The sequence below is a fragment of the Populus trichocarpa genome, chromosome 2 (genome assembly GCF_000002775.5).
Source record: "Populus trichocarpa isolate Nisqually-1 chromosome 2, P.trichocarpa_v4.1, whole genome shotgun sequence".
NCBI lineage: Eukaryota > Viridiplantae > Streptophyta > Magnoliopsida > Malpighiales > Salicaceae > Populus > Populus trichocarpa.
In genome coordinates, this window is record NC_037286.2 from 23,473,248 (window position 1) to 23,488,442 (window position 15,195).

Here is a 15,195-nt window from a genome sequence, read left to right on the forward strand (position 1 = left end):
TCCATATATTTTAATTTTATTTACAAATTGCTTTTTTATGTGAAACTTTTTTTGGTCCTTGTATTTGTTTTTAAAAATAATATAGTTTCTATGATGAAAAACTCTTTGCAATTAGATCCAGCCAAACATAGATCCATCCCCAAACAAGAAGCATAAAGCAAATTTCTGACTGATCATCATCCTTAACAAGCAATAATCATGAGTCCTTAATCCATCAATTTGCCACCCCACTAATGAAACACAATCCCCCACTTCAACCAACCCCTTTACACTATCCTTTCATACGTATATATATATACAGATGCTCCCTTTTCTTTTTCTTGCTTGTCTTTTGATTATGATAAAAAAGGGTAGCCAAGAAAAGACTTGAAATCTATGTATTGTCCTGGTTCTACTGAGTGGTCCAGCTCTGGCTCTGGCTCTATGGCCTTCAAGTGCTTCTTGCTTGGCTTCGTTCTGTTGTGTAGCCTGTGGACTGTTGGTTTCTGTAACCAAGATGGTATTGTGGCCAGTCTTATTGCCATACGAATGTTTTATATAGTACGATGATTCTACGTAAATTAAATCTGCTTGTGTAATATCTATATGTGCAGACACAGGTTTCGGTTTCTTGAGCTTATCTTGTGGTGGAACTACGGGTTACGTTGATGCATCCAACATCTCCTGGGTCTCAGATGGTGCATACATTAGCTCAGGCAAAACAACAAGCATTGATTACATTGAGGGCACATCCTCCTCCAATTCCCCCCTGAGGTTTTTCCCAGATGACAAAAGTCCGAAGTGTTATAAACTACCAGTGAAGAAGAACGTGTCATCCAGCATGGTTCTAGTTAGAGCTCGATTTGTGTACAAGAATTATGACAGACTTGGAAAACCTCCGGTCTTTTCTGTTTCTCTTGGCACTGCCATCACCAGTACTGTAAACCTCACTGGTAATGATCCATGGATAGAAGAGTTTGTCTGGCCAGTTAATTATAAAGATACACTTTCCTTTTGTTTACATTCTGTCCCACATGGTGGATCTCCTGTTATTTCATCACTTGAAGTACGACCACTTCCTCGAGGAGCTTACCATACTGGCATGAGGGATTTCCCAAATAAGTCTCTCAGGAAGGCTTACCGCATCAATAGTGGTTATAATGAGTCCTTGCGGTAACAACCTTTCAATACCATCCTCTTCTCCTCGTTCCTTGATAAATATGTTCAGTGCTTTGTACTACAAGGTCTGTGATTCTTTGTTCTTGACTCTAAAACAGGTACCCTTTGGATCCTTATGACCGTATCTGGGATGCTGATCAAAGCTACACGCCCTTTCATGTGTCATCTGGATTCAATTTTTTACTTGGCTTCAATTTGTCAAGTGTCATTGAGAGTCCTCCTCCTGCTGTTCTTCAGACTGCAAGAGTTCTTGCGCGAACAGATGTCTTAACTTATAACCTTCCTCTTGATGCACTCGGGGACTACTACATTATACTCTACTTTGCCGGAATTGTTCCTGCCTCTCCATCTTTTGATGTCTTGGTTAATGGAGATGTAGTGCAGTCAAATTATCATGTCAAAATGTCAGAAGCCAGTGCTCTACACTTGACTCAAAAAGGAATCGAGAACTTGAATATCACAATGAAAAGCATCAGCTTCTATCCACAAATCAATGCTATTGAGGTGTATGAGATTGTTGATATTCCATTAGAATCTTCCTCAACTACAGGTCTCATTCCTTGTAAATGCGTCCTTAATGATCCCAGTTACTTGGATAGAATTGACTCTTCTTTCTCTCTTGGTTGTTGAATTCTGCTGCAGTGTCAGCACTTCAGGTCATTCAGCAGTCTACTGGCTTGGATCTCGGGTGGGAGGATGATCCGTGCTCGCCGACAATGTGGGAACATATTGGATGCGAAGGAAGCATAGTTACATCACTGTGGGTTCATATTTAAAGCAATTTATATTCGATTTTAATTTCCCCTTGAGATCTATTAACACATGCCATCTCCATTTCCAATCTCTCTGTGATTTTCTTAGGGAGCTTTCAGACATAAATCTGAGGTCAATTAGTCCTACTTTTGGTGACTTGTTGGATCTTAAAACACTGTAAACCCTGACTCTTCCTGTTGTTTTCATTTGATTTCACTTCTTTTTACTCCATTTCTCATTCCTTGGCAATGTGCTTCAGGGATTTGCACAACACGTCACTTGCTGGAGAGATACAGAACTTAGGAAGCCTCCAGCATCTTGAGAAGCTGTATGCATGCTTACGTATTAAGAAAAGCCCATGTTTTGTTTCTTTATAAAGCCTGACATGTGTCTCTTTACTGAAATTTCCAGGAACCTGAGCTTCAATCAGCTAACATCTTTTGGAACTGAATTGGAGAACTTGGTTAGCCTTCAAATTCTGTGAGTTCCAAATTTCTCTCTGTGTAGCATTGAATTAAAACTTAAAATTTCATGTCAGTTTGTCACCCAGTTTCATTCTTAATCAATAACACTGTAACTTCTGAACATGAAGGGACCTGCAAAACAACAGCTTAGATGGAATAGTTCCTGATGACCTGGGAGAGTTGGAGGACCTTCACCTATTGTAAGCAAGCCAATTCTGGTCGAATTCATCTCCAATGAACTAAGCATTAGTTTCTAGATTTGAAACAGCCATGTGATTCATTAGATAGAAAAACTCCTTTCTTGCACTGTTCAGGAACCTGGAAAACAATAAACTGCAAGGTACCCTCCCGCAATCTTTGAACAGAGAGAGTTTGGAAGTCAGGTATGGCATTGATGTTCTTGTTTTTCCTGCTTGCTGTGGTATTTAACATGCTGATGCATCAACTTGTTTTGCAGGACATCCGGGAATCTGTGCCTTTCCTTCTCCACCTTGTCATGCAATGATGTTTCCTCCAATCCATCTATTGAGACTCCACAAGTTACTATCTTTACCAAGAAGAAGCCTGACAAAAATACTCACATGGCAATCATGCTTGGTGCCATTGGAGGAACCTTACTTGCTCTTATTGTGATTTCTCTTTCAGTATTATTGTACATGAGGAGAGAAAGAACTGAAATCACATATTCAGAAAGTAAGTAAAACTTCACTTCTCTATCATATGGAAGTTCATTAAATATCATTCTTATATTGAGAATCTACTTCCAATGCTCAGGGGCAGTGGATATGCGAAATTGGAATGCTGCAAGAATCTTTTCCTACAAAGAAATAAAAGCAGCTACAAATAACTTTAAGGAGGTTATCGGCCGTGGCAGCTTCGGATCTGTTTATCTAGGAAAGCTATCAGATGGAAAACTGGTAGCAGTGAAAGTGCGATTCGATAAAAGTCAACTTGGAGCTGATTCTTTTATTAATGAGGTTTACTGCTTGAACTTCTCTGCTCTAGCATCATATTGTGTGCCTGAGCACCTCTATGTTTTTTATGGTAACTATCTCATTCTCATTGATGAATTGTTTTGAAGCAAGGAAATGAAATATACTGCTGTGGTTTTGTGTCTCTCAGTAATAGACATGAAATCATATCAGACTTGAGAGGGAGTCCCTCGTGTTTCATAGCCAGAAACACTTCAGCAATTTCCCCTCACTCTTTACGTTGTCTGTTGGATGATGCATAGAAATTTATATTAACGAAGAGTCTACAGTCACCTTGTTTCTCGTTTCTTGGCTTGTTAGGTGTATCTTTTGTCACAAGTTCGTCATCAGAATCTTGTCTGTTTGGAAGGATTTTGCCATGAATCAAAGCAGCAGATACTAGTGTATGAGTATCTGCCTGGTGGCTCGTTGGCTGATCAACTTTACGGTATGCCATAAAGAGATGGGATTTTCTATTTAATTGCTGTTAAATGTTATTGCATTATTTATTCTTATCAGTGCCTATAATTCACCCATTTCCTTTCCTTCTAGGACCAAACAGCCAAAAAGTTTCTTTAAGCTGGGTTCGTAGATTGAAAATTGCTGCCGATGCTGCAAAAGGTATGTTTATTCAATGTCTATGCTTCTCCTTCAAGCAAGAGTCACAGGGAAAAACATGACATTTGAGTTTCCTCATAGTTATGTGAAAGATTAAGTAATACTAAAGGTGCAGCTTTAGACCCTTGAATGTACTGAAAATACAGTGAAATTTGCAGTTTGAATGTCTTTAGGCATCTTATATAGTAATTACTACAGAAAGATCAAATTTCATCAGAGTTTCATTGTTATTAATGCTGAAGGATTGGACTATTTGCACAATGCAAGTGATCCACGAATCATACACCGGGATGTGAAGTGTAGCAATATTTTGTTGGACAAGGAGATGAATGCCAAGGTCTGTGACTTCGGCCTTTCTAAGCAAGTTATGCAGGCAGATGCTACCCATGTGACCACTGTTGTCAAGGGCACGGCAGGCTATCTTGATCCCGAGTAAGTTCTTGGTTATTGTAAACTGCTGATTCTTGATAGATAAAAACTCACTAATTCTAATTGTTCATGTCATGTGCAGATATTATTCTACCCAACAGCTTACAGAGAAAAGCGACGTCTACAGCTTCGGTGTTGTTCTTCTAGAACTCATCTGCGGGCGAGAACCATTGCGTCGCTCTGGAACTCCAGATTCCTTCAATTTGGTGTTATGGGTAACCAAAACTCCTCCTCTTCTACCGTGTATATAGTAAATACCACAATGGAAACGTTTATTAACATCTTGTCTAGGAATTTTGAACGCTGACATTTACCTTCAATCATCCTTTGTACCCTTGAAGTCTGATTACCGTGAGCAGCTTCTCATTGCAATATGAACTGCAGGCGAAGCCCTACTTGCAGGCAGGAGCATTGGAAATAGTGGATGAAAACTTAAAGGGAACTTTTGATGTGGAAAGCATGAGAAAGGCAGCTATAGTAGCTGTAAGGTCTGTAGAGAGAGATGCCTCGCAGAGGCCAACCATTGCAGAGGTATTGGCAGAGCTGAAAGAAGCCTACAGCATCCAGCTCTCCTTCCTTGCGTCTTTTGACATGTAAATTGGTTTCTAGTTGAGGCAATACAACATATTTATCAACTCTATCAATGCTTGTGATACGATGAAGGTAAATAGGTGCTTTTTGCAGAATTTAGGTCCATATATTATTAAAAAGAGTTGCTGTGGATGATATTTGATTAAGTTGTTCAACAGAAGGTTTTTCTGGGAGAATTCTTGTATTAATAAATTTACCTGTATCTATGCAATGTATAGCAAGAAATAGATTCTCTCGTATATGTAACACTTGCCAAGCTGATTGCTCAACAGAGGCCACATATTTCCACTTTCCATATTGTGTTCTCACTACTAATTGCCCAAACATCACCTCTACATATTTTTCCTTCATTTTTCTTTTCTCATCGTTCAGCCATGGTGATGCAAAGAATAATTGGCTACCGATGATGGATACACAACTCTTCTGGTCATTCCAATGAATTGGTTCTCTGCAAACAATCTGCTGCATCTACTCTAGAGTAATTGGAAAAGAAACCATAGCTGATACCTGGAACATCATTGCCTTATTTAAAGCTACATGACTGAATACTCTGGAGTATGCTGTATGCATGCAGATGACGAGATGAATGTAAAGCAAAGAACATGGGGATGACTTAAACCTAAACTATCCAGTGAAGGCCACAATCCAATCATGAAACACTTACAGAAAGTAATATAATGCCTCCGAAGGAGACAGACAAACTACAATATTGTATGAAATAGCCATGCTAATGAAAGCCACGAGATTGTCCTGGAAAAATCATGAGAAATTCTAAAGGAAATAGCCAGACACTGAATTCAATTTTCGCTTTTTTGGGAAAGTGTTGGAGGAAGGACATCGAGTTCTCCCCTCTAAATTCTATGAGCAACAAAAGTGAGCAAGAGCACTCATCTCAAGGCAGCTGATAAATTTACACCTTTCTGACAGAATCGATGTCATCCTTGGTATCCTGTTATAATGCTCAGTGAATTCTTGTTGATAGAAGTATTTGACATCAATTACATAAACACTAAAGTTGCTAAAGAGCTTCTTTTTATGCCTTCGAAATTTAATAGTCTTCCAGCAAGTCATGTACCTCAAGCAAATATGGGAAATCATACAGCAAGTTAAGCCAAGACCAACATCCTTGTTCAGATTCAGATTACAGCAATCTCATTGTTCCTGGGGAACCGATAATGGAAGAACCATGCAAGACAAGCTGCAGCAAGTGGCATATGTTTTTCTAATGCATTTTCTTGCAGACAAGCTGCCGCAAGAGGTTTAGAGGAATATCCAAACCAACTACGCTCAGCCCAGTTGATTAAATTGCGTTTAAGAAGCAATGACATACTCATCTGCCAGAGCCCTGTAGATTAAATATACTTTAATGCGTGCAACTTAAGGCTCACAATGAATATTATTTCTTTTGAATTGACTAGTGATTACAATGATCTGTGAGTCCAAATTGTGACAGAAGCAGTGAAGAATCCCTTACAAGAGGAAATTAAAATTGGCTATCAACTATTTTGTACATCAAATAATCTTGTCTATATCTAAACTTGTCCTGGAAATAGTTTTATATAATATAAATATAGCAGAGGCATAACAAGGAAAACTTAAGGATGGTTTTCAACAGAAAATTGCAAACCATCCAGGTATGATTAGCAGTGCTGGTGAACATAAGAATATGATAGCTTTATCATTTCGTAACTTCAGAACCATATGGCGGACAAATTTGAGCATAACTATGTAGAATAGCGACGTTTCAGGTAAAAGAATAATGCTGTTGAAGCAGCCGTAACATATGGAAACACAGTCCAGACTCCCTGCATGATGTTGCATGTCAGATACAGGTGTGTACAAAATCAGAACTTAAAACGAAGGTATTTTGTTTACCACAACTGTTGCAACCGTGGCAAGGGCAAACATGGGGCGCTCCCTCAATAGAAATCCAATCCCGAGCTGAGCTCAGAAAACAAAGATAACAGATGGAATTAGCAATCCAACTAACCAGATGTTACCAACTTACTAACTATCGGCATCATAATTTATAACTGAGAAGGAAATAAACACCCAAAGCGGAGAATATTGATGGAAAAATGCATCAGAGATTTTGATAACTAGGTGAGAAATTCCGACTATTGAAAGTCAAGAAATCTGTAGTACAGTAATCAAGTGCCAGAAAACAAGCAAGACGAAACAGCTGATCAGCAAGTCAATCTGCCCACCATACTCCCATGGTTACTAATACCTTTGTAGTTATTGATCATTAACAGGATATTAACACATAGAACCATACCAATCGTACACAGGAATGGAGTTTTCTGTATTTCAAGGTACACAGTAGTCAGTACATGAGATACATCTAGCAGGTGCTGAATAATAATAATGTTTGGAAGGTCATTCAGACACAGAACACATTTGAAGGTCATATAATACATCCATGCATGAAAATATGTGGATATACTAGATTCACCTGAAGTGGAAGAGTGATCAAGCCACCACAACAAACTCCAGTAAAAAAGCACTCTGGAGATACACCCTGTATTTGATAGCGAATCACAATAACAGAGAAACTCAGAACAATAAGAAGCCGAAAAAGATATATGATATATAAACCTCATTTGGATAGTGATAAAGAACAGTTATGCCAACATAATTATGCAGCATATGAATTATCGTGATCATCAGAAATATCTTCACCACATATTCGGTTATATATGAATAAATTTTTTTTCACACTGAAGTTCTTTTATTAATTTATAATATTAGTTTCTAAACTTCAGTTGATTTTCTTTATTTGATTGTTCGTTTCCACAACCCAAAGAACAAAACTGAATCAAATCCTACACTCAAGCTCCAGCTCTAAGGAAGAGAATAAGCGCACTTCATTAGTTTTTACAACGGAGCATTTTGACAGACATTTTTTTCGCTGAACGCAATATCAAGTTGTGTTAAAATAAAGGGAAGGATGACAGCGTTTAACTTTATTATACTGCCTTCATATTTACTATAGTCCTCTCTTATAAAAGATCATTGCCATTGATCTAGGCAGTGATTTCTTGATCCATATCCGTGTAAACAAGATGGTAAATGCTAACACAAGTTAGCAAGATTCTCAGATATCAGAGCAATAAGAGAGGGTTTATTAGTATCCAGAAACTTGGTTCAATTTCTAACATGGGTAGGATTGTGTGAACCTTATAACTTGTGGGATAGCAAACGGGTGCAAAGTATTTCTGAGGAATAAAAATAGCATGTGAATGTGGCACATCCAAGAAATTTTCTCAAGTATTCAAGTAACAAGTAGTCCACAATAGTACCTAAGGTTGCTCGGTGCACTAAGAATCTGTTCCCTTTCACTTCATCTGAACTGCTGTTTACTACATTAAATGTGCAGGTATGTCTAGTGCTTTTCATATCAAGTCTGAGATTGGCACTTTACGTACACTTCAGGTTTTGAGAAACAAAAACAAAAGTATATTGTCTTAAGTTCACCAGTCATCAAATCTGCTTTTAGAGCCACTAAGCAGTTGGCTTAAAAAAGAATGTCAATCCTCTCAACAAGCTCACTGTTGCTAACAGATCAGAAAGCAGCATGGATTGAATTCGTAAATGAAGACTGAAGTGAAGTCAACGAAACACCTAAAATGAGTTGAACTAAAGCTTGGTAGTGCTGATGTATATAAAATAGTACCCATGAAACGAAAAAGAAAAAAAATTTCAAGTTATGCAGTTTAACATCCAAGTGACTATGACTCACCATTGTCCCCGCTAAGAAAGCTGTGGGATTTCGTGCTCCAAGAGAAAACCGCTCAACTGCAGATCATAATGCCAGAAGCATCAGAAAAGGTGATTCAATTTAAAGCATGCGCAGCAACTCATGCAAACATGATAAAATTGAACAAATCAAGTAAATATGCTTACCATTACCAAGATGAGCCAGCAATTGCATCTATCTTTAGCAAATTACATAAGATTAAAGAGTACAACCAGTGAGCCTTTTAAAGCTTGTATATTGAAAGCATGTCAGGCGGCATAGGGTATTGAAGTTCAGAGGAAAAAGAGGTCTCCAGACATAGGAACATGAGGAAATGTGTGGAAGAAACAACAAACAGGTAAGAAACGTGTTGCTGACGACTGAGATGAAGTACATGACGCCATAAAAGAATTTCAGGGGGTAGAATGCAAGATGATCTCATCACACGGTCACAAGCTCTTATCTTCTGAAAAAGTGCCAACATCAAATTTTCTGTACATTGTATTTTGCTGTTCTCTGTTTTTTTATTTTCTATTTTTTTAAAATGGTTTTCAGATTTTCATAGAACATACTAAGTTCTAACATCTCTTTTGGATGTCCATAATTGTTAGTTTTTCTACCTCTATTCTTCAATTCTCTTTTTTTAATCCTATTCCAAAATTCTGAAAACAGAAAACAACAAAGTACCAAACAGGTTTTTAACATAGATTACACAAATCTTGCCATCCATATGCATGCGTTGCAGTCCAACACAGTGTAACACCCAATTGGCAGCAATAAGCTAAAGTGTTTGAAAATTATTTAACATCCAACTAAATTATGTCATAAAAATGAAGAGCAGAGTGAATAAAAGAACGCATATCTGTTGACATTGAGAACATTTGCACAAGTTAACATACATTATTAACCGTCAACTGATAAGACCATTCATTTATATGAAAAATAAAAGATTCAGAATACATGCAGATGAAAAACAGTAACCAAATTCATATAACTTACCAACACCCACGAGATTGCCATATTTTTGCACAACACTTGTAATGCTCAACACCTTCTCTTCACTGATGCCCAACTATAGCCACCATCGATGTAAAATATATGCACAGATCATATATTGCAGTTATAGAAGACTGTGTAGCTGTAAATGTATTAGAGAGGCCTAGTGCTGATTAACTTGAGTATCTAAGCATTTTTTTTTTTGCATGCATGCATGCATGTCCATTAACAAACAAATAGCAATCAACAACAGCATACCTTTGAACAAACATCATCAGATGCACCACTTTGCTTGAAAAGCTTCCCCAGGTAGAACGGTATCATATCACTGATGCATACCCCCCTGAAGATCAGGTTCCGGCAAAAGGTTTACCAAGAAATTATTGATATAAATATTAGGAATTCAAAGCAAAGAAGGCTCAAAAGGAAACAAGGAATGACTTATCAACAATCATAAAACCTTATTAACTTGTGTGTTTTAGGCTCCTACTTAAAATTACTAATATCATTCATAGACATTGAGCAAACTGACAGCCAAAGCTCACTTGGAAATTTAGCCTTACGTTATTTAAGGCTCAAGGTACTCTAATTATGCCATGCCTTAAGTGAGCATTAAAGTGTAAGCTTTCATTAGCCTCCAGAAAATATCAGTTCAAGATAAAAGAAATGTCTACAGGGAAATTCACTTTCCAAAATGGTAGTCTCTGATATACAACTGGTTGTATAACAATGACATATGAAGTGCCAATGAACAAAGTTGGTTATGCCACTAACCAGTATACCCATAGAACCGTTGATATAATATATGGAGCATTTCTGGAGAAAGAACCAGCAAATGATTGCCATGTGCCATCCAAAGACAGCATCCGCGACAAAGTTATGCCTACCTAAATCATAAGCAAGAAACTGATTGGAAAAACTATAAATAAAAAAATAGGACTATAAAAGACTAATAGTACTGAACTGAAATCCTAAAAATACAAAAGATCTATGTAAGCAATGAGTCGCCGAAACAGAAGTACCAGTAGATGGGACAGACCCATATATTTAAAGCCTCTTCACTGATGAAAAGTCCACAACCAGCAGCCATGAGCAACCAAAAGTAAACGCATCTGCAATGTGCCATTCTAGGATATTCTTAAGAAGAATGCCAGATGAAATATACACATAGGGATGCAATGCTGTCTAGTTCTCTCTTTTTGCATGAATATGAGAAAATCTAAGCACTTGCATGCTGTGAAGATATATGTACAGACCACGGAAAAAAGTTAGGAAGATGATTGAATTCGATGTGAGTGCAGTTTATTCTGACAAACTGCAGTCAAAATAGTAGTGACAGAATGATAGCATACCCTGGAGCATATTCAGGAAGAATGATTCTGTATCCAAAAGCTTTGAAAGTAAAACCAATAGGGGATGCAGCCATGACTGGTGAGGGGGAACCTTCAGCCAGAAATTGAACTCCAAAGAAAGATCCTGTACTAGACTGCTTAAGGCCAACTGACATGATTGTAAAAATTGCAGCGACACCCAACACGATTGCTAATATCAAGAGAAATGAACTTCCCGTAGAAGTTGGTTCATTTTTTTTATTTACAACTGCCTCATCAGAAGGTAAATCCAGGTCACCTTGAGTATCTTTTGCAGCCTCATAATTTCTCGAATCTTTACTCTGAAATCTTCTAATCCTATGACAAGAGATGCACGGCAAATTATAATTAAGCACCAAGCTGTAATTGAACAACGATGACCAAGTGCTGGAGCAGGAAATGAACCAAACGGAGCAGCATTTTAATGAGAAAGGTTTTCTCTTTTCATTCTTTTTTCACCATTGTTAAAAGTTGGATTTGTCAGTCAGGGATAGTTACTGCCTCCAATCAGCGTCAGAGACAACAATGTTTGCGATTTTTTACATCAAAGTACCACATTTCTGGATTAATAAATGTTTGCAAATTTGTTGACATCACAGATTGGTGAGATGTATTTCATTTTCCTATCAAAATTAACAACCTTTAGGCTATACTTGTTGGTTGCGGAGAAGCATGGATTGGATAAAGTGGAAAGATGGGGAGGAGAAAGGGTGGATGGCTTCCCATCCATCTAGTTATTTAACTAAAAGATAAGGGACGGATGACAGCCAACCCATCAAAATCGAAATCATTGAAAATCACAAAGAAATGGAAGGATAGGAGACAATCATCCCATATTGGAAGGATTGGAGGAGGGATCCCTCCTTTCCTTCTTTGGGTGCTTATCCTTCTCACCAAACGAAGAATACTCAATCCCTCCCCTCTCATCCACCGTTCCCTCAATCCCTCCTAACAAACAGAGTGTTAGGACATCTTAGTGCCCGATAAAGAATAATCCATGCACAACACAATGCAGTTAACTATACATGTCTGATTTTATTGTTATCCAGTACATTAATCACTCTTTTTTTTGAAAAAATAAACCCTTTATCATTAGACAAAAAGTAATCTGAACCAGAAATCAAAACTTTTGGAAATGATCAAATTACTCATAGTCCACGTGGTTGAACCAGAGAAGAAAAACCAGTTAGCTTGGAAACTTAGTGATGAACATTACATTGAGAAGCAACTTAATCATTAAAGGATGCTAAAGAAAGCAGCCACTGAAACCAAAGCTTCCTATTTTCTTTGTTGAGCAAAAACCAAGAACAAGTAGCGAGAAAGAAGCAGATGGAAGTTACCTGAAAGCTGAGGGTCCCCTGTTACAAAAGAAAACTTTGTGACCAGACCTTGAGTGGTTCAGTACTAGAGCTCGTGCTCGTCGACTTGGACTGAAGCATCTGGGAGCAGGTTTAGGGAGGTTTAAGGATGACCCGTGTGTTAAAACTGACATCAATGCCATCTTACCGTAGAGCCAAGACAAATGGCAGCTGCTGCTGCCTCTTACTAGCCGAGTTGGAGATCAGTTTGGACGGGGCTTTGGGGGGATATGAGGAAGTTTTTGGGTCCAATGAGGCCATGTATGAATGGTTGAGGTCAAAGAGAGAATAATAAATAGGGATATTCTATGCTTGAAAAGTTCCTTCCAAGTTCTCGTCAAAAACATAAAATTATTCAAGATCCTCGAGTAAAAGAGAATCTTGTCTTCTTGGCCAACAAAATGTTTGGATATATTTTAAAACTTTAACAAAATGCAGAATTAAGAAAAGGAAAGAAATAATTTGATAAAATGCCAAAGTATCTCATCACTCAAACCTGCTAGCTAATTTATTTTTCATAATTATAAGGTGATTTGAAGACCTTTTGACTTAAAAAAAGAAAAAATCTTGTGATATCATATTTTCCCATGTCATTTTTCATTTAACTAGAATAATTATAAACCACATAAAATTTAAATATCTTCCATAATCATAATGCTTTATTTATGTGAAAAAATATTCGTAGCAAACCAAGACATATATTGAATAAAAATTTGGATATGATATATATAAATAAAAGATTCTGAGACACAAGACAAGATAATACGATGAATAATGCTGGAAGGGAACCCAAAATCAGACAAGGTTTCACGCAAGATACTCCAATCCACCCTATCATATGCCTTAGCCAAATTAATTCTGATAGCTAAGTTGCCATGTCTCTTCTTTGAGTTGCGAATGGAGTGCATAAGCTCTTGTGCCGTGGCAATATTATCATGAGCAGAACGGCCAGCAATAAAAGCACCTTGAAAAGGATTTATAATGGAGAGCATTTAGTTGGATACTGATATGTTGTAGTTAGACACATGAAAAGCCTCGAATAAATATTCATGAACAACAAGGATAAATTCAAGTCCAAGAAAAGGCATGGTGAGAATTCTGATAGGTTCCTCCAGCACTTCAGTGAGAATTTTGTAGCTGACGTTACAAAGACTTACAGGTCTTAACTGCTTTTTACATGCAGGGACATCGTCCTAGGGAATTAGGAAAAGGAATGTCTCAGTTAAGTTTGAAGGGCAGGAACCAGCTCGAAAGAATATTGTCAAGGATCCATCTGGCCAGGGAGTTTTATAAGGTTTCATAGACTTTACTGCAGCTAGAACTTCAGAAGCGATTCAGATTGTTTTTAACCCACATGTTATCATCCATGTACTGAATATTCACCAATTCAAAAGCTACTGAAGATATGATGTTTAATCACCATTCAAAAACAACAGAAAAGGGAGTCATGATACTTACTTATTTCTTCAAACCCTTCTTGGAATTCAAAAGATTAGGTTTAGATAGAGATGAATTCTTTGATATATTTGAGAGAGAGGTTATGGCGGCGGAGGGAAAAGAAAAGAAGGGAAAATCTATTATCTAGTAAAATTCTCTTTAAATACAGAGGTTAGGTTGGGTTTTTGTATAATGTGTGGAATTTTTTATTTTTTTTATTTGTTTTTTTATATATATCTATTTGAATGTGCAATTTTTTTATTTAATAAATAAAAAAAATTGTTAAATTTTATCCATTATACATGTTGGCGTGACCAATTGATTTACATATTAGCATGCTAATGTACAAAATAATTATGCATGAATATTTCACTTTTATTTTTAATTAAGTATTTACATTTTTATTTTTGTATTTAAGAGTAAGTGTTTTTATTTTTCTAATTAAGTGTTCTTACTTTTAAAAACTTATCAATTAAGTGTTTCTAATTTTAAAAGCTAAGTGTCCATTTAGCATTTTTATGTATTCAATATTTGTACAAATTTAAATAAAATTAAAATTAAGATAACAGGATAATAATAAAAAATTATTCAAATTAAGAAAAATGAAAATAAAAGACTACTTGTCAATAAAAAAAAAAAAAAACTCATATTGACTTAATCTTCTCTGCTTTTTCACAGCCCTAACAAATAGAAAAAATAAAAAATTTGCATACTAAAGTATATAATAATCTCGAATAAATATAATTGATTGCTTGATGCAAAACCTTAATATACAAAAATATGCATAGCTCCTTCGTCTCATCAATATAAATTTCTCTAATTTTTCCAAGTTATTTACACTTATCATTATTTTTGTCTTGGACCGGCGGTCACTGAAATTAATTAAGGTTGTGTTTCTTTTCTGCTGGCTTTTGTGTTTGTGGTGAAATAAATATAGTAAAGTATTTGATAATAAATAAAATTGCGTTTTATGCTACGGGGTTACTAAAAAATTGAGTTTGAAACGTAGTTTTTGCGCAGTAATTTTTATAAATTTTTTAACTAAATTTCATAAAACCCTATTTGTTTTTGTGTTTCAAAAGTATTTTTGAAAAAAATTAAAATTTTATTTTTTTTATTTGCTTCAAATTAATATTTTTGGTGTTTTCAGATCATTTTGATGCGCTGATATCAAAAATAATTTTTTAAAAATAAAAAAAAATAATTTTTTGATGCATTTTCAAGTATAAAGCACTTTGAAAAGCAATCGCAACCATACTTTCAAATACAACTACCAAATATTTTATACATGTTTTTTGCTACACATAAATT

General features: G+C 36.3%; 2 protein-coding genes across 4 annotated transcripts; one reads left to right on the forward strand and one right to left on the reverse strand.

The window, feature by feature from the left end:
* Positions 1–312: 312 nt before the first annotated feature.
* LOC7480047 (probable LRR receptor-like serine/threonine-protein kinase At5g48740) lies at positions 313–5,279 on the forward strand. 2 transcript variants are annotated; one of them, XM_002301750.4, is made up of 16 exons: positions 313–499; positions 594–1,152; positions 1,257–1,708; positions 1,801–1,918; positions 2,020–2,088; positions 2,171–2,239; positions 2,323–2,391; positions 2,504–2,575; positions 2,690–2,758; positions 2,833–3,068; positions 3,150–3,352; positions 3,668–3,794; positions 3,899–3,967; positions 4,207–4,396; positions 4,476–4,608; positions 4,778–5,279. In XM_002301750.4, the coding sequence occupies exons 1-16, from the start codon at positions 376–378 to the stop codon at positions 4,988–4,990; spliced, it is 2,772 nt and encodes a 923-aa protein (XP_002301786.4). In that variant the 5' UTR covers positions 313–375; the 3' UTR covers positions 4,991–5,279. The 2 variants fall into 2 exon arrangements, with proteins under 2 accessions (XP_002301786.4, XP_024450289.2); XM_024594521.2 differs by having other exon boundaries at positions 600–1,152.
* A 1,082-nt stretch (positions 5,280–6,361) lies between these two features.
* On the reverse strand, positions 6,362–12,847 carry LOC7471142 (uncharacterized). 2 transcript variants are annotated; one of them, XM_002303004.4, is made up of 10 exons: positions 12,430–12,830; positions 11,072–11,407; positions 10,759–10,831; positions 10,494–10,606; positions 9,978–10,062; positions 9,723–9,795; positions 8,727–8,782; positions 7,440–7,505; positions 6,860–6,925; positions 6,362–6,789 (listed from the first exon to the last, which is right to left on the reverse strand). In XM_002303004.4, the coding sequence occupies exons 1-10, from the start codon at positions 12,588–12,590 to the stop codon at positions 6,709–6,711; spliced, it is 1,110 nt and encodes a 369-aa protein (XP_002303040.2). In that variant the 5' UTR covers positions 12,591–12,830; the 3' UTR covers positions 6,362–6,708. The 2 variants fall into 2 exon arrangements, with proteins under 2 accessions (XP_002303040.2, XP_052306236.1); XM_052450276.1 differs by lacking the exon at positions 11,072–11,407 and having other exon boundaries at positions 12,430–12,847.
* Positions 12,848–15,195: the final 2,348 nt, after the last annotated feature.

Excerpts from the sequence above, each read along its gene's own strand:
- LOC7480047 (XM_002301750.4), top strand. The coding sequence starts at position 376 with ATGTATTGTCCTGGTTCTACTGAGTGGTCCAGCTCTGGCTCTGGCTCT. Across the intron at positions 3,353-3,667 it reads CTGATTCTTTTATTAATGAG|GTGTATCTTTTGTCACAAGT; the intron begins GTTTACTGCTTG and ends TTGGCTTGTTAG. Across the intron at positions 3,968-4,206 it reads TGCTGCCGATGCTGCAAAAG|GATTGGACTATTTGCACAAT; the intron begins GTATGTTTATTC and ends TTAATGCTGAAG.
- LOC7471142 (XM_002303004.4), bottom strand. The coding sequence starts at position 12,590 with ATGGCATTGATGTCAGTTTTAACACACGGGTCATCCTTAAACCTCCCT. Across the intron at positions 10,607-10,758 it reads AAGAGGCTTTAAATATATGG|GTAGGCATAACTTTGTCGCG; the intron begins GTCTGTCCCATC and ends CTTATGATTTAG. Across the intron at positions 8,783-9,722 it reads TGGCAATCTCGTGGGTGTTG|TTGAGCGGTTTTCTCTTGGA; the intron begins GTAAGTTATATG and ends TATGATCTGCAG.